Source organism: Lipotes vexillifer, unplaced genomic scaffold (genome assembly GCF_000442215.2).
Source record: "Lipotes vexillifer unplaced genomic scaffold, Lipotes_vexillifer_v1.1 scaffold2, whole genome shotgun sequence".
NCBI lineage: Eukaryota > Metazoa > Chordata > Mammalia > Artiodactyla > Lipotidae > Lipotes > Lipotes vexillifer.
Window position 1 is genome coordinate 212,271 of NW_006786129.1, and position 24,141 is coordinate 236,411.

Below are 24,141 nucleotides of genomic sequence, written 5' to 3' on the forward strand. Positions count from 1 at the left end.
CGTGTGCGTTGCAACGGCAGGTGGACTCTCAACCACTGCGCCACCAGGGAAGCCCTGATACAAAGTTTTTAGAAAGTTAATTTAGCAGTAATCACAAATTTAAACATTGACGAGTCGGTGGTTCAGTGGTTAAGAATCCGCCTGGCAATGCAAGGAACATGGGTTCGAGCCCTGGTCCGGGAAGATCCCACATGACGCGGAGCAACTAAGCCCGTGCGCCACAACTACTGAGCCTGCGCTCTAGAGCCCACGAGCCACAGCTACTGAAGCCCTTACGCCTAGAGACCGTGCCCCGCAGCAAGAGAAGCCACCGCAATGAGAAGCCACGCACCACAATGAAGAGTAGCCCCCGCTCGCCCCAACTAGAGAAAGCCCACACACGGCAACGAAGACCCAACGCAGCCAAAAATAACAATAAATAAATAAATAGTTCCATTAAAAAGATATATGTACAATGATGATCATAATATCAAAAAATTAGAAACGTGAACTAAGAATGCTGCCTGCCATATTGGTAAACAAAGGATGTTGCAGCCATCAAGCCCCCATACCCAGACAGTGAGCCCTGAGTGAACTCAGGATGGAAACCAGGTATGCCCACAACCTAGCAATCAACTGCTGCAGCCACCCACCCCCCAACGGTGCACCCTGAGGAGACTCAGGATGAGAAAACACAGGATACTGGCCCCAGATAGCTGAGGTGAGTATCTAAGGAATGATTTCAGTGACCCAAGACTTTGCATCTTCCCATACATAGAAAAGTGCTAATTTTATTAACCTGAGATGTCTGGCTTTCTTTAATTAACAATAATCTTTTGATGTTCCAACTTGTACCTGCCCTTGGTTGCAAAAACTCCTATATATCCTGGCTTCCCCCATGCCCACCTCTATGGAGCAGTCTCTCAGAGTTATCTGAGATGCTGTCTCCCAGGCTTGAAGTCCTCAGAATGTCTGCTAAATAAAACATAACTCTCAACTTTTGGATTGTGCATTTTTTTTCAGTCAACAGAAACAATCCAAATGCTCAGTAATTGGAGCTGATTAAATAAACTATGGTTCATATAAACAACTGACAATAATACTAAAAAGTGAGATAGATTCATATAAAATGGCATATAGTAAAAAAAATACATCGTTTAAAAAAGAAGCAAACTGAAAAACAATATAATCAGTATTATACATGCAAAATAATAGTAGCATTAGTATAAGTATGAAACACTAGGAGGCATTAGCAACAAAATCCTGACAATTATTATGGAGATGAGGGCCGGAAGGCCTGATGGAAGTTACGGGTTCCTTAACTCTCAAAGTTTTGTATTTCTGTAAGCTTTAAATTGTGTGTAAAGAATGCTTATTAGTAATGTAATAAGAAAAATATTATGCATTCGATAGATGTTAATAATCAGAACAATTAAACTGCCACATGGGCTGTTTCACTATCTAACCAGGCAAAAGTTTCTTCTCTAAGAAAGTTGTTTGGCTGCTGCCCCATGCCTGCAAGGCCTCTACTTGCCCAGCTTCAAGACAGAAGAAAGAGCCCGGAGTCAGCAACAGAGACATCAATGGTTTAATGGATACGGGGAGCTTACCTGTCTGAATCAAGGTCCTAGAGTGACACCCCACTGTGTACGGCGGAGGGCGGGCAGGACACAGGGCAGTCTTTGCTCCCAGGGGCAGAGGGAAGTTAGCAATTATAGGGGTAAGTAACTACAGGTCGACTCATTACCAGGGAAACCAGCCGAGGGGCACGCCCCCTCGCCAGCCCTTTGCTAAGCTATCACTAGCTAGGGCCTGGGGCAAGTATGTAGGAAGGTCAGTCATGTGAGTCGGGTGTAGGAACCGGTTAAGCAGGGGATGTATAGAGAGCAAGAGAACAGCTACCTCCAGCGGCCTAACCATACAGAAGGTTTTAAAAATATCAACTGCAAAAGGCTGGACATTTAACCTTCAACCCTTCCATTCACCTAATTAGCCATCATGAATCTTTCATCCACAAATACATTTGAAGGCCTTTGAAATCGATTCCTATTCAGACTCTAGACTTCATAAACAGAAGTCAAGGTGATAGCTGCACCAGAAAGTTCAAAGAATCTGATAAAGCAGTCATCCAAATTCTTGTTTGTAGGTGGCCACCTGGTGATCAGGGCAGCAATTCGCTGAAAAGGACAAAAGATGACTGAGTAGGAGTCCCCCCAATCCAGAACCATATGGAATCAAAACAGCCTGCGCCGACCAAGAAAGGAGGCACTCACCTCGCTGGCCACCTGCACAGCTGCCGGGTGTTGTTTCATCAGTAAAGTTTCGCCAAACTGCCAATCAGCGGCGACGCTGGACGTAGACGCGCTACGCTGTGACGTCAGCACAAGATGGCTGCTCCCTGAAGACTTTCTTCTCCTAAATGTTTGCCCGTCGCTCGTGTCAGGCTCAGAGTTAAAGACTCGGCCTTTCTCCAACCATGTTCTCCTTCAGAGGCTGTAGTCGCTGGGTCGCGGTTTCACTCACCAAACAGCACCATCCATCTTCCCGGTTCAGCGGTGACAGCGCGGCCCCCTGGACTCCGCGCTTCGACGTGGTAGTCATCGGCGGAGGACATGCGGGGACCGAAGCCGCTGCCGCCGCCGCTCGGTGCGGCTCCCGGACTCTGCTGCTCACGCACCGAGTGGACACCATCGGTGAGTAGCGCGGTGTGGGGCTTGCCTAGGACGCAAGCAGCCAGTGTCCTCCTCCGCTCCCTCCCAGTGCCTGGAATGTGGGCAACCTTTTCCCTCCCTTAAGGCTGGTGAGAATCCTGCCGACTGTGGTTCTAGCCTGATTTGTGTTAAGCAGATCAAGCGGGCCCGGGCCAGACCTCTAAGACTAGGGGCTATTCTGTGGACCGTGGATTGTGCTGCTGCTGAAAAGTAATTCGTGGGGAGGGGGCGGGGGGCGGGGGGGTGGGGAGAGGGGGTGCCTTGAGAAAAGGTCAAACTGTAGGAATACTGGCTGATACCTTATTTCATTGTTGCCATTTGCCCTTTACTAGCTTGTTGCTTTGGTTAAAGAGTGAATTAGGACTTCCCTGGTGGCGCAGTGGTTAAAAATCTGCCTGCCCACGCAGGGTACACTGTTGGATCCCTGGTCTGGGAAGATCCCACATGCCGCGGAGCAACTAAGCCCGTGCGCCACAACTACTGAGCCCAAGTGCCACAGAGTCTGCGCTCTGGAGCCCGTGAGCCACAACTATTGAAGCCCCCGCGCCTAGAGCCTGTGCTCCGCAACAAGCCACCGCAATGAAAAGCCCGCGCACCGCAACTAGAGAAAGCCCATCCATGCGCAGCAACCAAGACCCAACGCAGCCAAAAATAAAAATATATAAATAAATAAATTTATTTTTTTTAAGTGAGTTAACATTATTAGTACTCGTTTATTAAATGACCATTGTGTTTTTCTCGAGATTTTGTGAAGCCCTTTTGAAGAATGAGTGTACTTTTTTATTGCATTCTGTATTCCTACTGAACGTTTATTCCCCAGTTTTGTGCTTAGGACGACCCGACAGTGCTTTTTTGCACTTACAGGCTGTGGTTGGACGGCCGTAATTTAAACAAGACTCCCCTCTAGCATCATCTTAGATACTAGCTAGGACATTATCCTGTAAATTATGCATGCCTACGTCTTTCCTCTTGCATTTTGCTTAAGAGTGAATAGTAACTGAAATGTTAACCGTGCTTTGTGTACTGAAATACTTTTTAAAACAACCATTCAGCTCATAACTGGAGAAGTATGCACTGTTAACAGCGATTCTTTTGGAGCGAGGCTATATGATTACCCGAGTAAAAACCAGGAATAACAATTTAAAAAATCTAATGAACAAAAAAGTATTGAACTAAGATGATCATTAAATAGTATAAGTAATGTAGTTCTGTCAAGGATAAAGGAATTCCCATCAAAACCCATATTCATTAAGTAGTCATTAATAGCCTATAAAAATACCCATTGTATTTATACCAATATAATATGATCTAAAGTTTCTTTTTAAATGAATAGATTTCAGAGATATTTTAATAACTCTTATATTAATAGATGAGCTTAGTAAATGACAATTCTATCTTAAAATCAAAGTCTCATTTTTTTAAGGTAATTGGATGTAGTAGAGTATCAAGTATTTCTGTCCTCAGAAAGATAGCTTTGGTTGAGAAAGTTGAACTTCCGTAAGAATACAGAATGCAGGAATTGTCCTCTTTCAATTCAGTCATAACATCTGCAAATAATGAAGTCAGAGACAGAAAATCTTTTATACTAACCTGGAAAATAATGCTTTTCGACAAACTATTTTTTGGCATTCATGACAAAAGAGAAAAGTCTTCTGACACTAAATCAGACACTGGCAAGTAGGATGACCATGATTACTTTAGATCAATAAAGATTTACTCCTAAACTGAATTTAGGTCATACTCCCCAAACAATGCCTCATAGGGAATAGTGTTTACCTAAGTAAATAGTGATTCTGTGTCAAAGGAAGCAGGGAAATAATCTACTGCAGCTGTCATCCCTGTTTTTAGAGTAGGGACGCTGAGGTACAGAATATTAGATAACTTGCCAAGATCACATGGAGCTTATAAGTGGTAAATCTAGGAACTGAGCCAGATCTCTTGCTCACTCCTAACCCATGCTCCTAATCACAGCACGATTCAGCCTCCCTCTGGAGACCATGAAAACTTTTGGAGGGCTTGTAGCTGGCCACAGCGGATCAGCAGATTGTTGACATAGCTTTCCCACTCTGTACCTCCCATAAGACTTGGGGGATTTAAAGAGAAGGTATAAAATGTGAATTTTACTTTCAGGAAGCTTATAATTTAATTATTTCTGCAAAATAAGCATAAAGAAAACAGATGGCATCTATGGAAGACATACTTGATTATAACTGTGAACCAGTGCAAAGGGACTTCTTAAAATTATGCTTGATTTAGGAAGGTTTCATGACGTAAGAATTTCAAGGTCACATTGAAAAGGAAGAGGAAAAGGCAACGTAATGAATGTGTACAAGGGAAAGATTCAAAAGAAACTTTCAGCAATGGTTTGTCTTCCAGGATGCCCTGCATAACTTTTTCTCTTTTTAAAATTTTATTTATTTATTTATTTATTTATTTTTGGCTGTGTTGGGTCTTTGTTGCTGCGCGCAGGCTTTCTCCAGTTGCAGAGAGCGGGGGCTACTCTTCGTTGCGGTGTGCGGGCTTCTCATTGCGGTGGCTTCTCTTGTTGCAGAGCACGGGCTCTAGGTGCGCGGGCTTCAGTAGTTGTGCCTTGCAGGCCCTAGAGCGCAGGCTCAGTAGTTGTGCACGGACTTAGTTGCTCTGCGGCATGTGGGATCTTCCCAGACCAGGGCTCGAATGCAGGGGGATTCTTAACCACTGTGCCGCCAGGAAGTCCCACCCTGAATAACTCTTGCATCCTGTTGGAACGCCAGCATTTTTAGTGTTTGCTTCAAGTTCTTTTATTTTATCAAGACTCACTATATGCAAGATGCTAATATATTTATTTTGTTTATGTCTGTTCTCTTTAGGTCAGATGTCCTGTAATCCTTCCTTTGGTGGCATTGGAAAGGGGCATTTAATGAGAGAAGTTGATGCCTTGGATGGCCTTTGTTCTCGAATCTGTGACCAGTCTGGTGTACATTACAAAGTATTAAACCGGCGCAAGGGACCAGCTGTTTGGGGTCTGAGAGCTCAAATTGATAGGAAACTTTATAAACAGAACATGCAGGTAAGAACAGGGCATGAAAACAGGAAAGACTGTAGTGATTGTTTAACTGTTATGTTTCAGCTTGCTTTCTGTTTTGACAGAAAGAAATCCTAAATACACCGCTGCTTACTGTTCAGGAGGGAGCTGCAGAAGATCTCATTCTTACAGAACCAGAGCCTGAGCACACAGGGAAATACCGCGTCAGTGGTGTTGTTTTGGGTATGTACTGCTTATAGATGATAATAAGAGTATCAAACTCCATGTGAGAAATGTATTTTGATCAGAGTATGGAGATGTTTTGCTTATTCTAGGAAATTGTTGTGTTTTCTGTTCACACATGAGGAAAACTTTATAAAAAATCATACTTCTCCTTTCATTTTGACAACGAAGCTCAAATTCTGTACCATCTTATTTTGGGACACTATAGCCTGCATAATTGTGTATTTTCCTCCTGGTATTTCTTATTTCTGACTTTAAATATTTTTAATTTATATTTTACAGGATTATTATATATGTTTTTTATTTGAGTTTTGTATTAATTTTTAAATTAAAATAACACATGCATGTAATTTTTACAAAAATCAAATAGAATTTAAATTTGTATGTAAAAACAATTTCTCTCTATTATCTCCCTCTACAGACTTAACCACTTAAACAGTGATGGGAAGATTTGTATGTGCACAGTTAATTTTATTGCTTGGGCAACTCTGTAGTCTGGTGATTAGGGATTGAACTGGCCTTTTTTTTTTTTTTTTTTCCTGCGGTATGTGGGCCTCTCCCTGTTGTGGCCTCTCCCATTGTGGAGCACAGGCTCCGGACGAGCAGGCTCAGCGGCCATGGCTCACGGGCCCAGCCGCTCCACGGCATGTGGGATCTTCCCAGACCGGGGCACGAACCCGTATCCCCTGCATCGGCAGGCGGACTCTCAACCACTGCGCCACCAGGGAAGCCCTGAACTGGCCTTTTTGTTGGGAACTCCCAAACACCTGTGTCTTAGTCCTCAGGTGAAGAACCCATCTTCTGCCAGGGGACTGGACTGTTGGCGCCTGCTACCATTCTAGGAACAAAATGGTAGGAGGGGCTGTGCTGAAGAATCTCAATCATTTAAAATACAGAGATTAACTTATTTTCGCTATTTTAAAATTAATTTTTATTATACATTTATTAGTTTTTTTTGAATGGGGAATACATATAATGGTATAAAGGAGATGAAAGAAGATAGAATGAAAAGGTGGACTCTAATCTTGTGCCCCAGGCAGCCAGTTTCCTTCCTCGGGAGTGTTACTTGTCTCTGGTGTGATCTTTCTGTGTGTGTGTTTATATTTCCCCCCAACACACATAGCAGTAGCATATTGTACACACTATTCTGTACTTTTTTTTTTTTCAACCACTTAATCTGTGTTTGGTTTTCTTTGCTTTAGGGAGCTATGTTTCTTTCTTAAAAGTTCATGTTTTTGTTCTGTATATTACCTTAGTAACTATGATTTTGTATAATATACTTAATCTTCTCTTTCTTCTGTCAGTGTTTACTGACTTCCCCATGTTGAAGTTACTAGTTTTATTTTCATTTCCCTTTCTCTCCCCTGCATCCTTTCCCCTCCAGATTTGATGATTATATTGTTTGATTAGTGTAAGGTAGATCTGTCTGCAGGCAAACCTTCATATGCAGATTTCAACTCTTTCTCTCATTTTCAGCCCCCTAGCTTCATTCCTACATTTCTTATATTCAGTCCTCCAGTTTCTGAGCCTTTGCGTGGCAAGTTACTTGTCATCAGTATGTTCTCTTGAGGTTCTTGAGTTAAGGCCTTCTCCCCTCTGCTAAATATCACTCTTGCAACCACTTTTTTTTTAATTTAATTTTATATTGGAGTATAGTTGATTTACAATATTGTGTTAGTTTTAGGGGTACAGCAAAGTGATTCAGTCATACATATATCCATTCTTTTTCAGATTCTTTTCCCCTGTAGGTTATTACAGAATATTGAGTAGAGTTCCCTGTGCTATACTATACAGTAGGTCCTTGTTGATTATCTAGTTTACATGTAGTGTGAATGTTAATCCCAAACTCCCTCCCCACTGCAGCCACTTTCTATCTTCTGAAAATATTTTCAAATTTCTCATCTTTTGACAAGTTCTTTCCCATTACTTGTCCTGTGCTTTTATATCTTTTTTGCCCCTTTATTTCATTTTCTTGGAGTTTCAAGAGGGAGAAGAAATCATGTGAGGTGGTCTGTCATATTTAACCAGAAGTCTTAAATTAATTAATTTAAAAAATTAACCGAGAACAAAAAGTGCGCGGGAGCTGGGCGGGGGCGCGGACACCGGGGCCGGGCCCCGCTGCGCCCCACTGCGCCCTGCTGCTCGGGGGGCATGTCTCCCAGCCCGAACTTGACCGCGCACATGCCCGCCGCCTCCCTCAGCGGCTCTGGGAGCGTCCACCCGCCCTCCACCAGTATGGCGACATCTTCCCAGTACCTCCAGCTGCTGAGTGACTACGGGCCGCCATCTCTGGCCTACGCCCAGGAAACTGGGAAGAGCCAGGTGCACCAGAGCAAATAAGCGGAGCTGCTGGCCGTCATCGCAGAGCTGGGGAGAGAGGTCAGACCCCTCTCTGCGGGCAGCAGGAGTGCGATGGAGAGCCTGAAACGCGGCATCATCCACGCACGAGGGTTGGTGCGGGAGTGCTTGGCTGAAACGGAACGGAAGGCTGGGTCCTAGCTGCCTCGTGAGCCTGGAAGGTTTTCTGTCTTCTTCCGAGAGAAGAAGTTACAGTTCATCTCCCCTGTTAAGATGAAACTTTGTTTTCAAAATGGTAACAGTTTTGTTTCTCCTCCCCCCGCCCCTCCCGTGGTTCACCAGGCTCCGAATCTACAGCCTGTAAGATTGAGGAAAGATTTTGTGGTTGATGGGGAGTTACATTTTAACATCTTTTTTTTTTTTTTTTTGCGGTATGTGGTCTGCTCACTGCTGTGGCCTCTCCCGTTGCGGAGCACAGGCTCCGGACGCGCAGGCTCAGCGGACATGGCTCACGGGCCCAGCCGCTCCGCGGCGTGTGGAATCTTCCCGGACCGGGGCACGAACCCACGTCCCCTGCCTCGGCAGGAGGACTCTCAACCACTGTGCCACCAGGGAAGCCTGATGGGGAGTTACATTTTAAATAGTGAGGAACTACCCAGGTGTTTGTTGTTTTTTAAAGCATTGATTCAAAAGAGGCACGTAAAAATTACCTATCTTACAGCAAACTAGTTTGCCTCCAAGATACAGTGTCTCGCTCTCCTCTTTTGAATACATTTATGTTACCCACATTGTTCTTTTGTTCCTTTTCGTAAGCTGATACAATTTGAAGGGTTTTTTTTTTGTAGTGCGGACTTGACAGCACACTTAACTAGTGGTCCCCTCGTTTCCCATACACTACAGATTCTGCTTAATGTAATTTCTTTTTTGCTTAAGCATTTGCATGACTATTAGTGCTTTGAAGTCAATTTTAAAACCCAATTTTAGAACCCAGAACCACCTAAATGGTCTTGTCAAAAGACGGAACCTGAGGGCTTCCCTGGTGGCGAGGTGGTTGAGAGTTCGCCTGCCGATGCAGGGGACACGGGGTCGTGCCCCGGTCCGGGAAGATCCCACATGCTGCGGAGCGGCTGGGCCCGTGAGCCATGGCCGCTGAGCCTGCGCGTCTGGAGCCTGTGCTCTGCAACGGGAGAGGCCACAACAGTGAGAGGCCCGCGTACCGCAAAAAAGAAAAAAAAAAGGAAAAAAAAATGCACAAGTTATAAACACAGAAGAAAGAGCAACCTCCCAAACCAAACCTAACAAGGATCCCGAAATTTTTTCTGAGACTGTATGTAGATTTCAGTTCTGCCTTTCCTGTAAGTTGATCCAAACATCTAGAAGAAAATGGAACTGTTTGCATCTTTTTATTTATTACTCGATGTAATAAGGCTTATTTTCATTAACAGCTTGAAAAAAAAAAAAAGAAAGAAAAATTACCTGAGACTATTCAGTGCTGACAAGATTTTAGGAACATGTGTATCTGTGAGACTACATTATGCCCTCCATCCCAGCTTTCTCGGATTCTTGAGATAGATAACATATAGGCTTCTTACTGATTTAAAATCTTTTTCAAGTTTCTAAAGACAAAATTTTTCTGTAGTTTTACTACAAAATATTCATGTTCCAGTTTGATCCATGGTAACAATTAGAACCTGAGTTTTATTTTGTTTCCTATCCTTTAGTGGATGGAAGTACAGTGTATGCGGAGAGTGTGGTTCTAACTACTGGGACGTTTCTGAGAGGCATGATTGTAATTGGATTGGAGATGCATCCAGCAGGACGTTTAGGGGATCAGCCTTCCATAGGGTTGGCTCAGACTCTGGAGAAGTTGGGGTTTGTGGTGGGAAGATTGAAGACTGGGACTCCGCCCCGGATCGCCAAAGAATCAATTAATTTCAGCATTCTAAACAAGCGGACACCAGATAATCCATCCATACCGTTCAGCTTTATCAATGAGACAGTGTGGATCAAGGTGAGATACTTTATGAAAATCTGGCTTTAAACAGAGGATATAGACTAACCCTTTTTTTTTTTTTTTGGTAGCAATTCACTTTTCATCACTATTACTTAGTGTGCAAAAAAGGGATCTTTAAAAGGATTAGCTGATTTGGCTACTTGGATATTTCCCCATAAATTCTTAAATTTCATTACTTTGATAACTTTGCCTATTTAAACTTTTTGAAATAGTTTCAGAAAACTTGTAAGACTGTGAAACTCCTATATAAACCATTGAAATTCACCCATTGTTAATATTCTGCCCTCTCTCCATATATAGAGACATAGATACATATATATATTTAATATATAAAACAATAATATACACATTTATTTGTTTATTTTAAATTTATTTATTTTTCGTTGCGTTGGGTCTTTGTTGCTGTGCACGGGCTTTCTCTAGTTGGGGCGAGCGGGGGCTACTCTTTGTTGAGGTGTGCGGGCTTCTCATTGCGGTGGCTTCTCGTTGCAGAGCACGGGCTCTAGGGTGCGCAAGCTCAGTAGTTGTGGCACACGGGCTGAGTTGCTCCGCGGCATGTGGGATCTTCCTGGACCAGGGCTCGAACCCTGTCCCCTGCATTGGCAGGCAGATTCTTAACCACTGCGCCACCAGGGGAGCCCCCATTTATTTTTATTCTTTTTTCTTTTCCAGAAACATTTAAAAGTTACAGAGATTATAACCCTTTACCTCGAAATACTTCAGTCTGCATCTCAACTAAGCAGAAAGACATCTTCTTTTATAACCTCAATGCAGTGATGAAATTTGGGGAATTTAACATTGACACAGTACTGTTATCTAATGCAAAATCCATAGATTTTGTTGATTGTCCCAATACTTTTTTTGTCCCAACATTTTTTTTTCCAATCTAGGATCACATATTGCATTTAATTGTCATTTCTCTTTAATCTGGAACAGTTCCTCAGTCTGTTATTTTTTTAAATAAATTTATTTATTCATTTATTTTTGTCTGCGTTGGGTCTTCGTTGCTGCACACAGGTTTTCTTTAGTTGCAGCGAGCAAGGGCTACTCTTCGTTGCAGTGCACGGGCTTCACATTGCGGTGGCTTCTCTTGTGGAGCATGGGCTCTAGGCGTGCGGGCTTCAGTAGTTGTGGCTCACGGGCTTCAGTAGTTGTGGCTCGCGGGCTCTAGAGCGCAGGTTCAGTAGTGGCGCACGGGCTTAGTTGATCCGCGGCATGTGGGATCTTCCCAGAACAGGGCTCGAACCCATGTCCCCTGCACTGCCAGGCGGATTCTTAACCACTGCGCCGCCAGGGAAGTCCCAGTTCCTCAGTCTTTAATGGCACTGATACTTTTGAAGATACAGGCTACTTCTACCTATCCTTTGAATTTAAAAAACAAAAAACTGTATATTGTGTGTTTAGAATTAAGGGCTAATATTTGATCGTCCTAGTTTCTGGTGAGTGTTACCCTGATGAGTGGCTCCAAGTGTTGTTATTTTGAGCAAGTGACTTTTATGTTTTCACTTTGGTAAAATGTAAATCATGATGATGCTTTCCTAGTGTGTATATTTTTAAACGTTTTTTTTTTTTTTTTGCGTTACACAGGCCTCTCACTGTTGTGGCCTCTCCCGTTGCGGAGCACAGGCTCCGGACGCGCAGCTCAGCGGCCATGGCTCACGGGCCTAGCCTAGCTGCTCCGTGGCATGTGGGATCTTCCCAGACCGGGGCACGAACCCGTGTCCCCTGCATCGGCAGGCAGACTCTCAACCACTGCACCACCAGGGAAGCCCAAACTTTCTGTTTTTTAGTTTTTTTATTTTTGGCCACGCCACACAGCTTGTGGGATCTCAGTTTCCTGACCGGGGATTGAACCCGTGCCTCCTGCAGTGGCAGTGTGGAGTCCTAACCACTGGACCACTAAGGAATTCCCTGTTTTGACATTCCTGGTTCACTTTCCTCAATACTTTGTTCTTGCTTAGTTTTAAAGCAACAATCCCAGACATCACATCATTTCACTCAGATACACTTTGGTACATGTCTTTAACAAATAAGGACTTTGCAAAAATCGACACAGTACTATTATCACACATAGCAGAACATAATTTCTTAAACATCATCTGATATTCAGTGCTCAATTTTCCCTAGTTTTTTTAGTTGTTTTTATATGTTTATTTAAAATGGCTTTTTTTACAGTTGTTTTATTTGAACCAAGAACCAAATGAGGTCCATACATGACTTTGGACTTTGGATAATATGTCTTATAATAGTTCCCCTCTTTTTCTTTTTTTTACATTTATATGTGGAAGAAACCAAGTCATTTCTTTTCTGAAGTTTCCTACATTCTAGATTTGTCTGATTTCAACCCTCTGGTGCCTTAAACATGTGCCTGCATCCTCTGTATTTCCCGTAAACTGTTGATCTGGAGGCTTGCGTAAATTTAGGTTCATCTTTTGGGTTGTTTTTAACAAGCATACTTCACCATTAGCATTTGGCATTATGCATAGATTTAATGTCTATAAAAGTAAGTGCATATCATGTGTGGCATTTATTTGAATAAGAGGCAAACTAATAGAGAGGCAAAACAATGTTGTAACTAGTTCCTGTGTTTTAGCCAGAAGATCAGCTGCCATGTTACTTGACTCACACCAACCCTCAGGTGGATGAGATTGTCCTTGAGAACCTTCACCTTAACTGTCACGTTAAGGAAACTACAAAAGGACCCCGGTAAGGACAAAATATCAGTGCTCAATTACTATAAGGAACAATGTCAACCCTCTTTTGTTTGTTTCATTAAATTTTTAAATTTCAATGTCCTTTTCTAGATACTGTCCCTCCATTGAATCAAAGGTTTTGCGTTTTCCAAACCGTCTACATCAGGTTTGGTTGGAACCTGAAGGAATGGATTCTGACCTCATCTACCCGCAAGGGTTATCTGTGACACTGCCAGCTGAATTACAAGAGAAAATGATCACATGCATCAGAGGCTTGGAGAAAGCTAAAATGATTCAGCCAGGTAAAGAGAATGCCAGCTGCCCTTCAGTGTGAGCTCAGGATTGCTTAGCAGATGGTGAGGAGATCTTAGCCACAGTCATGATTGCTTAGAGCCTCAGAACATAAAGCCCAACATCTGTGCATTTAAAATAGTCTTCGTTTTTAAAGAGCATTTAATGATAATCTTTGCATCTCTACCTTGAGGCAAATCCAGCACCAGTGTTTTTATTATTTTTTACCATTTATTCTTTGGCCAGGCTATGGTGTTCAGTATGATTACTTGGACCCCCGTCAGATCACTCCTTCTCTCGAGACTCATTTGGTGCAGCGGCTCTTCTTTGCTGGACAGATAAATGGCACTACTGGTTATGAGGAAGCTGCAGCTCAAGTAAGAGGTTGTTCAGATGTTACTGAACAGAAAAGGACTATTTAACTGGTGTTCCTCTTGATGTCTGTTATGTCATAACTCAGAGCTACAATAGAAGACTTATTCTGTTTCAGAGTATACAACAGGATTTTAAAAGCACTGTGCCTTTGTTACTGTATTCTGAGCTCCTAGATCCAATAGCATATTTCGATTAGATTTATTATATTGCTTCTGAAGTTTAAAAAAAAGAAAATTTAGTTCTTTTAAACTAACTTTACTGAAAATTACCCTATTATTATTCCTTTTTTTTTTTTTTTTGCAGTATGCGGGCCTCTCAGTGTTGTGGCGTCTCCCGTTGCGGAGCACAGGCTCCGGACGCGCATGCTCAGTGGCCATGGTTCACGGGCCCAGCCGCTCCGCGGCACGGGGGATCTTCCCGGACCAGGGCACGAACCCGTATCCCCGGCATCGGCAGGTGGACTCTCAACCACTGTGCCACCAGGGAAGCCCTATTATTCCTTTACTAAGCAGAAAGTTATGTCATTGTTACTTGTAAGTAGGAAAAGGCTAAAAAAAGTCTTACAAGTGGATTTTTTAAAAAAAGATTAGCCCACCTTAGGTTTATTAGGAATATTAGATATTTTTTAAAACAATGAATCATAGCATTCTAAACTGGTACATTACCCATATTCTCTTTCTGAATATGGACCACATTTTCTGTCTTTGTTCTATCCCTGCTGGGCAGGGCCTGCTTTCTCACTCCCTGAGCCATTTTTTCCAGGTAGTATCTGAATAGGATAGCTCTTTGTTCAGTTCATAATGGCCTTTTAAACATTTCAGTCCTCTTGTAGGGTGTGATAGCTGGAATCAATGCAAGTCTTCGGGTCAGACACAAGCCTCCTTTTGTCATTAGCCGAACAGAAGGCTACATAGGAGTCTTGATTGATGACCTCACCACGCTGGGTACCAATGAACCATACCGCATGTTTACCAGCCGAGCTGAGTTCCGCTTGTCACTGCGTCCTGATAACGCCGACAGCAGGCTCACGTTCCGAGGTAACTCTTCACTGAGTCTTCCAACCAGATTTCCTCTCCTTTAAGACCTCTTTCATTATAGTCTCTCCCTCCCCCTTCTAGGGTACAAGGAAGCTGGTTGTGTGTCCCAACAACGATATGAAAGAGCTACTTGGATGAAGTCTTCTTTAGAAGAAGGCATTTCTGTGCTAAAATCCATTGAGTTTCCAAGTTCTAAATGGAAAAACTTAATCCCAGAGGCTTCTATAAGTATTGGTAAAAGTCTACCTCTCAGGTATGCATTTTTAATGTAGACCTTTCTTACTTTTTTTTTTTTTTTTTGCGGTACGCGGGCCTCTCAGTGTTGTGGCCTCTCCCGTTGTGGAGCACAGGCTCAGCAGCCATGGCTTACAGGCCCAGCCGCTCCGTGGCATGTGGGATCTTCCTGGACTGGGGCACGAACCCGTGTCCCCTGCATCGGCAGGCGGACTCTCAACCACTGCGCCACCAGGGAAGTGCCTTTCTTACTTTTTAAAGAAAAATGAAATCGTTTCAGAGAGATATTACCTATAAATTCCCTACCTGCACGTTTTAAATGAATGCAGCTATTACATTTGCTTCTTTTCAGAATCCTTTAGATGTAACTTATCTCTTTATTCACTAATGACAATATATATGATTCTAAATTATTTTCATTTTTTATTTAATTTCTCTGTGGCTCCCATTGAGTTCTTCTGGCTTGCCTAAGATTTAGGGGCTACAAACCAAGAAATAGAGTGATCTGCTTTCTTTTTTAGGCAGGGAGCAATTGGAGTGGTCTCATCTTGCCTGTGAGGTATAGGAGGGAAACTTTGATTAAGCATAGTGTTATAAATTCTTTGGACTTACTTGAAGAGTCCCTTGCTACATTTTGGGGTTTTGTCCTTGTTTTTACCATTCTGGTTATATGGACTCTAAGTCTAAAGGGCATTAATATAGAGCTTTTTTGCTTCAGAGGTATGTTCCTAAAAACCTTGCATAATTCAAAATCTGCATCTTTCACCACTGCTTTTTCCCATTTAAAAAAATGTAAGCTAATCGGGGGTGTGGGATGCTCAGAAGGCATAAATCTACAATCATTGTATCTTAGAAGCACACATGCTGGCTTGATCTTGCAAATGTGTCTCCAGTATGTTTTTCCTTTATAGTTTTCCTTTATTTCCAACCCCTGTTTTCCCTGTGAGGGAATCTGTGGACTTAACGGTATACCCATTTTAATGTCACCTTTTATTATCTCTAATCTTTCCAAGTGCTCTCCCCTTAACTAACAGCCAGACATAGCATGTCTTTGTTTGACTTTCATGTCATCACAGTGTTTTATCGTTTACAATTTCTTTTTCCCAAATTTTCATTTTCACGGGAATTTCCCAAAGCACTGGCACCATGGTTAGAGGATGGTAAGCAGGTTTTTAGTTATAGTAACAGTAGGTAATAAATAACCTGCATAGTAGTCACCCAAACCAGGAGATCTCATTCACAGGAAAGACAGCCTGGTTCACAAATAATGGTGCTGGATGTATTTGTTTACCAGCTAAGTGGTACCGGGAGATGGTAGTAGTATAAACATAGTTTTATAATTCTCTCAGTTGTCCAGCTATTTGTGTAAATTTAAGAGGATTCACATTATTTCAAACTTTGCAAAAGAATTTATAACATTATGCTTTGTTTAGATCAAATATTGCACTATTTCAAATTTTGTATAATTAGAATTTACATTCAATGTGACTAATGTGGATTGAGGTCACAGTGAGAGCATAGGAAGTGATTTTTTTCAACAGTTTAAAATGCAAATTGATGAATAAAAATATGAAAAAGGAGGCTGTCAGTTTTGTTTTTACCTAACTAATCCCATGAGTAGCCATTTTGTTAAGGTGATTTTTTTTAAAAACAGTAATTTGGCCAGATACTTTCCTTATTTATTCAGGTGTCTTTCATTTCAGAAGGAAGCGGTGACAGTGACAGGGCCTCATGTTGATTTCAGCAGAATATTTATAGTCTAGGGTTCAGCCTCCCTAAAAGAACCCACTTTATCATTTCCTAGATACGTAAAGCTAAAAAGATAGAAACTTGGGCAAAGGACATGTGTTGCATCTACGGCACACGCGGCGGGCTCTGTGCCGGCCCTGAGAAGTTGAACTGGACTTGGAGCTGGCATTTTGACAGAAGAGATCCACAGGTGCATGTGCACACACATCTCCTGTCATGATTACAGGGAAACACATTGACCTGCCAGGTAGTGCAAAAGCTGTCTCTTGTGTTCTGTGGAAGTATGCTAGCTTGTCCTTCTGTGCCAGACCTCTGCACTCTGAGGCTTAGGCTTCATTCAAAGCTGGTCCTGAAGTTTGGGCCTGCAAACAGCTCCAAGCCTTATAAACAAATTATTTAAAACCTTTTTAAAAGTTAAATGGTCACAGGCTTTTCTTTGAGGTCACTATCCTGCAAGATTCCATGGTAGCTGTTTCTTTGGTTGGTCATTAGGAGGTGTGTTCCAGCATGTGCTATCATTTCTAAAAGGACAACCCCTTTCCTTTTGGAGTTTAGGGTTATTTGGTTTCATTCTAGCTTATCTGATGAGGCCTCTGAAATTAGCTGACATAATTCATCTTGTGGAGCACAACAAAGTTGACAGCTCCTTGTGGAGACAGGGTGTCTAGACTTTCCTAGGCCGTCTGAGGAAAAGATGAGTCAGGCACCTGTAGAGGGTGGTGACGCATGACCCTGGTGATAGGATGAGCTGTAAAGAAGCATCTGGGAGGCCTGAAGAACTTGGGACCCCAGGATGGGCAGAGCTGACTTTCTGTTGCCTAGATAATTAATTGGTTTAATTGGTTTTGGGTGGACAGAGTTGATCAAAAAAGCAATCTATTAAAAGAGGGAAAGATCAAAGTAAACAAAAGTAAAATTAAGGGAAACTGTACAGATCAGTGAGGCCTTGTGAGAACCAAACAAAATGAGAAGGAAACTGCGGATATTTTACAGTCTTGGAGAGCAAGCCAGGAGATCTTCAGCTGGTTCTGAGCACATGTACAAACGCATTCACAGGACGTGGGCTTAATGTGACTTAGATGTAAATTCTTATGGAGTTCAATCAAACCCTTGTTATCAGAGGATATTCTATCCTTACAAGAAAGGGAGGACAAGTAGATTATTGCAATGCTACCAGCAACTTATCCCTCATGATAAAGGAAGGGAGTTGAGGAGAATCACACGCTAATCTTCTTGAGGTCCTACTGTGTTGCAGTTGCTGCTGCGTTTGCTCACTGTACTTGGGAAGAATTAGAAATATATTATTTATTCTGAGATTTGTATTATTTTCAGGGAATCTTGTTCTTAATCTGCTTGATATAATATGGACCCCTTTGTTAATGAAACTTTTATGTATTTGTAGAGCTCTCGATGTTCTGAAGTATGAGGAAGTTGACATAGAGTTGTTGGCCAAGGCTGTTCCAGAGCCCTTGAAGAAGTACACCAAATGTAGAGAGCTAGCCGAAAGACTGAAAATAGAAGGTAGAAAATACTTTTTTACTTAGGATGTCTGTGTGTTCTCCTTCCCTTTCGTGCAAATTGTGAATGGATGGCAGATCCACGAAGAGCTCTCTGTCAAGAGGATCCATTATTACCATAGGACCAGCATCATCTTAGGCTCTGACCACTCAGAGTGGGGTTCCCAGATAGCATTGCAACATGCGGGAGCATGCTAGGGATGCAAAATCTCAGGCTTCACCCCAGACCCACTGAGTGAGCATCTGCTTTTTAACAGGATCCCTACATGATTTGTATGTATATTTCATGTTTGGGAAGTGTTACTGTAGAGCTCTCCTTTAAAAAAAAAACACCTTTTTTTTTACATTCCCCCCCCTTTTTCTTTAGATTTTTTTCCCCCTCCTCCACCCTGATGCTAAATTATAAAATCTAATGCAAACATGATCAAGGTGTGTTCCAGACTTGTAAACTTGCCTGTTGTAAGAAAGTAATTTTTATTATTTTTTTTATATTTATTAATTTATTATTAATTCACTTATTTTGGCTGCACCAGGTCTTAGTTGTGGCATGCAGGATCTTTAGTTGCAGCATGTGGAATTCTTTAGTTGCAGCACGTGAACTCTAAGTTGCGGCATGCATGCGGGATCTAGTTCCCCAGCCAGGGATCGAACCTGGGCCCCCTGCATTGGGAGTGCAGTGTCTTACCCACCGGACCACCAGGGTAGTCCCTACATTTTCCCCATTTCAATGTTCTAATAATGAGAAAAATGCTATCTTTGGCTTTGACAGTATATTGAAATACTCTTCCATTAACAATACTTACTTTGTATCAGGCTAAGAAATCCACAGTCTGCCCTTGTACATTATTATAACATTTGGTGTGCTCTCATATTCTTTGTCAATATATTGACCATCAAAGTCACATGTGACTTTTGGAGTTGCACTGAATTCTTTTAAAGTTTTTCTTTATTAAAAAAAATTTCAAAGATAAACATACTGAGAGTAACATTAGCTTCTGCATTGTGATAGATTTTTTTTTCCTCCAGTGGAAAATTGTGTGGAGAAAAAGGCAGGGAACAGAATGAGATGGGGGAGAAGGGTAGGAAAAGCAGGATAATGATGGATTGTTCAAACAGGAAAGGACTTTAAGCTCCTTGGGGACCAGCGAAGGTGGTAAAAATGCTGCATTCCTTCTAGCAGTGATAATTTTATTTCAGTTCCAGAGAGGTCTGTCACCTTGCTATACTTTGGCTGCATATATAGGATGACCCAAGTGCTACCTATCATTCTTCCAAATGACCAGACCCTAGTCATTTGCTAATGTGTAAGAAATATTGTTAACCTTTTATCTCAACACTATGACCTTTCTATTGAGTAAAAATTACTTTATTGAACATTTAGGCTGTTAGCATCTGGCTGTTATACTTTAAACTTGGTTTGCAGTTTTGTTTTGTCCAATAAATCATCCAGAATAACTATCTGTAACTTGTTTATAGGAAACCCTGACTTCAGCCACGGAGTAGCTACTGTTTTGTCTTGTTCTTTAAAGACTCTGGCATATATAAAGACTAATTTCTATCCATGGCTTAAAAAAAACTACACTAAGTTAAAAAATAACATATCAGTGGTTTTCAAATCACTGCCTGGATCCTCCACTAGACAAGTTTCTTCAAGAAACTGCGAGGCAGAAATTAGTTTCAGATTCTTTTTTATAGTTATCTCTCATGTTTTGCTGTATACATATTTGAAAGATTAAATATATCCTTAACATATACATTACCTCTTCATTTATATTCTGTGATCCTATAAAGAGTCTATTCATGAGTCATAAAATTTCATTCCAATTTGTTGTACTACTTTGTTATATATTGTATTAATTACATGCATTATTTCATTTGATACTTAAAAGTGTCCTATGAAGGACAGCTATTAGCATTATGTCTTAATTTTAGAGATAAGTAAGTGATAACTCGCCCAGCATCACACAATTGGTGAGTGGCAGAGCTGGGATTGAACCTAGCATGTCTGACTATAAGGCCTGTGCACCTCGCAACTATCCTTTGTTGTCATAAAGACCATCGTAAGTCCTCCGGGTCATCCCTTAACATTTCTAGATAAAGCAGCTGAGGCCCAGAAGGATAATGATGTGTCCGTAGTTAGAGGGTAGTTTACTGGCAGAGCCAGGCTCAGAGCTGAGATTTTCTGGCTGCCAGTCAAGTGATGGAAGCAGATACTGCCAGATCCTTTAGGGAAGACTTGCTTTCTTAAACAGGACAGAATGCCCACCTCAATTTAGGTTTTAAAACAGGTTTTGGATTTATTTTTCTAAGAACAGAATGCTTTAATTACAAAATAATTGCTGAATTATCTTCCTAACTTCTGAATAACACCTTAAATTATTTAAATTACGTTATCACCTAAGATCTACTTTTTAAAATTACAGCTTTATATGGACATAATTTAGAAAACCATCTTCTTGGAGAAGCATCTTTTTAAAAAAATTTAATTTATTTATTTATGGCTGTGTTGGGTCTTTGTTGCTGCGTGCGGGCTTTCTCTAGTTATGGCGAGCGGGGGCTACTCTTAGTTGCGGTGTGCGGGCTTCTCATTGCGGTGGCTCCTCTTGTTGCGGAGCACGGGCTGTAGGCGCATGGGCTTCAGCAGTTGTGGCTCGCGGGCTCTAGAGCGCAGGCTCCAGTAGCTGTGGCTCATGGGCTTAGTTGCTCCACGATATGTGGGATCTTCCCGGACCAGGGCTCGAACCCGTGTCCCCTGCATTGGCAGGCGGATTCTTAACCACTGCACCACCAGGGAAGCCCTTGGAGAAACATCTTTAGGACTTAAAATTCAAACCTACGGCCTATTGAAGGAAATGTTCCACCAAAATTTGTACTGAGAAGGAAAGCAATTTCTTTTTTTACTTTTAATTTTCTAGATTTTTGAAATGAAAAGGACATGGAATAAACTACCATACAGAATAGTATAGTTAATACGCAAGATACTCCCTCTATTTTAGCCTCAGTGTCCTCATCTGTGAAAGGGAACACCAACCCCACCTGTCTCATGGTACTGAGATCATGTATGCAAAAGCTCTCTGTAAACTGTAAAAAACTAAAAATGTAAGTTGTTAATGTAATCTGCATATCATAATTAATTTTGTTCACCAGCCACATATGAATCAGTATTGCTCCATCAGCAACAAGAAATAAAAGAAGTTCAGCGAGATGAAGCTCTCCAACTGCCAAAAGACCTAGATTATTTGACTCTCAGGGATGTGTCTTTGTCCCATGAAGTTCGAGAGAAGCTACATTTCAGTCGCCCACAGACGGTAAGAAAACAGGCAGTGGATAGGAACAGTTTATAAAGAGCCAGAGCTTTAATTTTTAAAACCTGGATTTACAGTGGCCACATAACTAATTTTTATTTCATCATAAAAAGCTTAACCTCTTATTTTCATATTCTCTTTGTATGTTTTTATGAGATGAAAAAGCTTAGTCTAAATAAGTAACTGGAATTCAAGAATTGGGTTGATTATAATTATCCTCTAGTCCCAACCTTGTGCTAAACTGTCAGTGCAAACTTGTATATATGCATGACTTAAAAGAAACTACTTTAGGTTAAAATAGAATATATATCAGTAGTTTTCAAATCACTACTTGGATCCCCGCCCTAGGGATTCCACAGTGTTGTGCTGGGAGCCACTAGGAGGAACAAGGCCCCCCCACCCCATGCTAATGCTTGTGTGCGTGTGTCTATGTGGGTTTTGCATTTGTGTGAGTGCATGTGCACCCAGCTGTAAACATCTGGTAAAAACTTTATAGTATATAATATTGGACTTGTAATACAAATATTTAAAGACTGGTAGGCTGTATTTATTGATTCTGAGACACATTTAAACATCTCTGAAACTGGGTTGTATCTTAAAAATTGATGGTGTATCATAGTTTAATGGGCAGTGGGTTGTGTTTGTTTTGGTTTTGGTTTTGGTAATGGTTCATAAAAATAAAGGGGCACTTAAAACCATAGTCTGCAAAAAATTTTGAAAAAAATGGTTTTTAAAGGGAGGAGTGATTTCATGGCGTTCATGAACTTAACATGGTGTTCTTAGTAAAAGTCATTGTGGAAAGTGGGCAAAGAGGCTCTAAGTTTTATAACTGTATCCTATTCATATTGGGTTATGTTTCTGTGGATACTCATGGGCTGCACTGCCCAGTATGATAGCCGTTAGCCAAATGCGACCATTGACATTAATTAAATTAAAAATTCAACTCTTCAGTCATACTAGCCACATTTCAAGTGCTCAGTAGCTACAATAGGCTATTGGCTACCATATTGGACAGTGCATTTTTACTGTGCAAATGTTATAGAAAATTTACATTATCACAGAAAATTGGATTGCATAGAACTGGTCTTCGGAGTTCACCTCTTATCCAAAATTCTAAAATACAAAATGCTCTGACAAACGTTTGCTACAGACTCATTTGGTGGCAAAACAGACCTGAACTGATATGAGGTCTTTATACCACTTGGAGTGAATAATTCATACATTTCACTGTAAAAATATACCACAGAAATATTACTGAGATTAATTATAGAGTGCTGCCCAACACACTGCTAGTGATGTTAGATTAGTTTAATGAAGAGAAAAGGTTAGGTACTCTAACATCTGTTAGTTACAAGATCTTGGACAGCTCATTTTTCAAGTTTTTTTTTTTTTTTGCGGTACGCGGGCCTCTCTCACTGCTGTGGCCTCTCCCACTGCGGAGCACAGGCTCCAGACGCGCAGGCCCAGCGGCCATGGCTCACGGGCCCAGCCGCTCCGCGGCACGTGGGATCCTCCCAGACCGGGGCACGAACCCGCGTCCCCCGCACCGGCAGGCAGACCCTCAACCACTGTGCCACCAGGGAAGCCCATGGACAGCTCATTTTAATGTCTCTGAGCCTCAGTTTCCCGTTTGTAAAATGAAGATATTAATAATAACCACATTTCTTTTATCTACTTTCTGAGTTATTTTGAAGATACATTAAGATAATAGTTTTAAAAATATTTCATAAACTGTAACATACAGATTGTTACCAGGAGGAAAACAGATTTCCTTATAATTGACATAGCTTATTTATGTTTCTCTCGTGGTTTTTAATTCCTAGATTGGGGCTGCCAGTCGTATACCTGGAGTGACACCTGCTGCCATCATCAATCTGCTCAGATTTGTGAAGACCACTCAGCAAAGACAGGCAGCTATGGATAGATTGCCCAAAACTGATCAGCATTTATGTAATACAGACAAACTTGAAGGTAGACAGTTATAGCTTTCTATTCATAGAAGACTTGTAATCAATATAAGAGTACAGATAGGAGATAAGATGTATTTCTTTTTTAGCTTACTATTAGTAACAAAGTTTATTTACCTAATTAAATCCAATCTAATCTTAATCGCTCCTGACAATGTACAAAATTCTTTTCTCAAAGTTCCCTTTTTTCACAAACGTTTTATGACGTTTTATATCCATATGATTTGTCCCTTAGTTTGCCCCATCCAGAAACAAGCAGCTCTAGGACAAAATTATTATCATCATTTTTCCTCAACAAAAATATCTCCATTCTTGGGCTTCCTTGGTGGTGCAGTGGTTCAGAATCCTCCTGCCAATGCAGGGGACACAGATTCAAGCCCTGGTCTGGGAAGATCCCACATGCTGCGGAGCAACTAAGCCCGTACGCCACAACTACTGAGCCTGCGCTCTAGAGCCCGCGAGCCACAACTACTGAGCCCGTGTGCCACAACTACGGGAGCCCATGTGCCACAACTACGGAAGCCCGTGCACCTAGAGCCCACGCTCCACAACAAGAGAAGCCACTGCAGTGAGAAGCCCGCGCACTGCAACCAAGAGTAGCCCCTGCTCGCCGCAACTAGAGAAAGCCCAGGCACAGTAACAGACACAGTGCAGCCAAAAAGAAAAATAAGTAAAATAAATAAATTAAAAAAAAACAAACTCCATTCTTTATACCTTCCCTTGC

At 41.7% G+C, this 24,141-nt stretch overlaps 1 protein-coding gene, 1 non-coding gene and 1 pseudogene across 3 annotated transcripts; 2 read left to right on the forward strand and 1 right to left on the reverse strand.

Annotated features, from left to right (window-relative positions):
• The first annotated feature begins 2,334 nt into the window (after positions 1-2,334).
• Positions 2,335-23,460, forward strand: MTO1 (mitochondrial tRNA translation optimization 1). 2 transcript variants are annotated; one of them, XM_007458401.1, is made up of 12 exons: positions 2,335-2,672; positions 5,540-5,739; positions 5,820-5,937; positions 9,957-10,246; positions 12,843-12,955; positions 13,054-13,244; positions 13,480-13,610; positions 14,441-14,645; positions 14,727-14,898; positions 18,031-18,149; positions 21,293-21,453; positions 23,274-23,460. In XM_007458401.1, the coding sequence occupies exons 1-12, from the start codon at positions 2,456-2,458 to the stop codon at positions 23,433-23,435; spliced, it is 2,079 nt and encodes a 692-aa protein (XP_007458463.1). In that variant the 5' UTR covers positions 2,335-2,455; the 3' UTR covers positions 23,436-23,460. The 2 variants fall into 2 exon arrangements, with proteins under 2 accessions (XP_007458463.1, XP_007458462.1); XM_007458400.1 differs by having other exon boundaries at positions 2,456-2,672; positions 13,054-13,270; positions 13,437-13,610; positions 23,274-23,435.
• LOC103084231 (cyclin-dependent kinase 2-associated protein 1 pseudogene) lies at positions 8,089-8,436 on the forward strand (annotated as a pseudogene).
• On the reverse strand, positions 18,776-18,848 carry TRNAG-CCC (transfer RNA glycine (anticodon CCC)). The gene has a single exon. It is a non-coding gene; the product is annotated as a tRNA-Gly (tRNA).
• Positions 23,461-24,141: the final 681 nt, after the last annotated feature.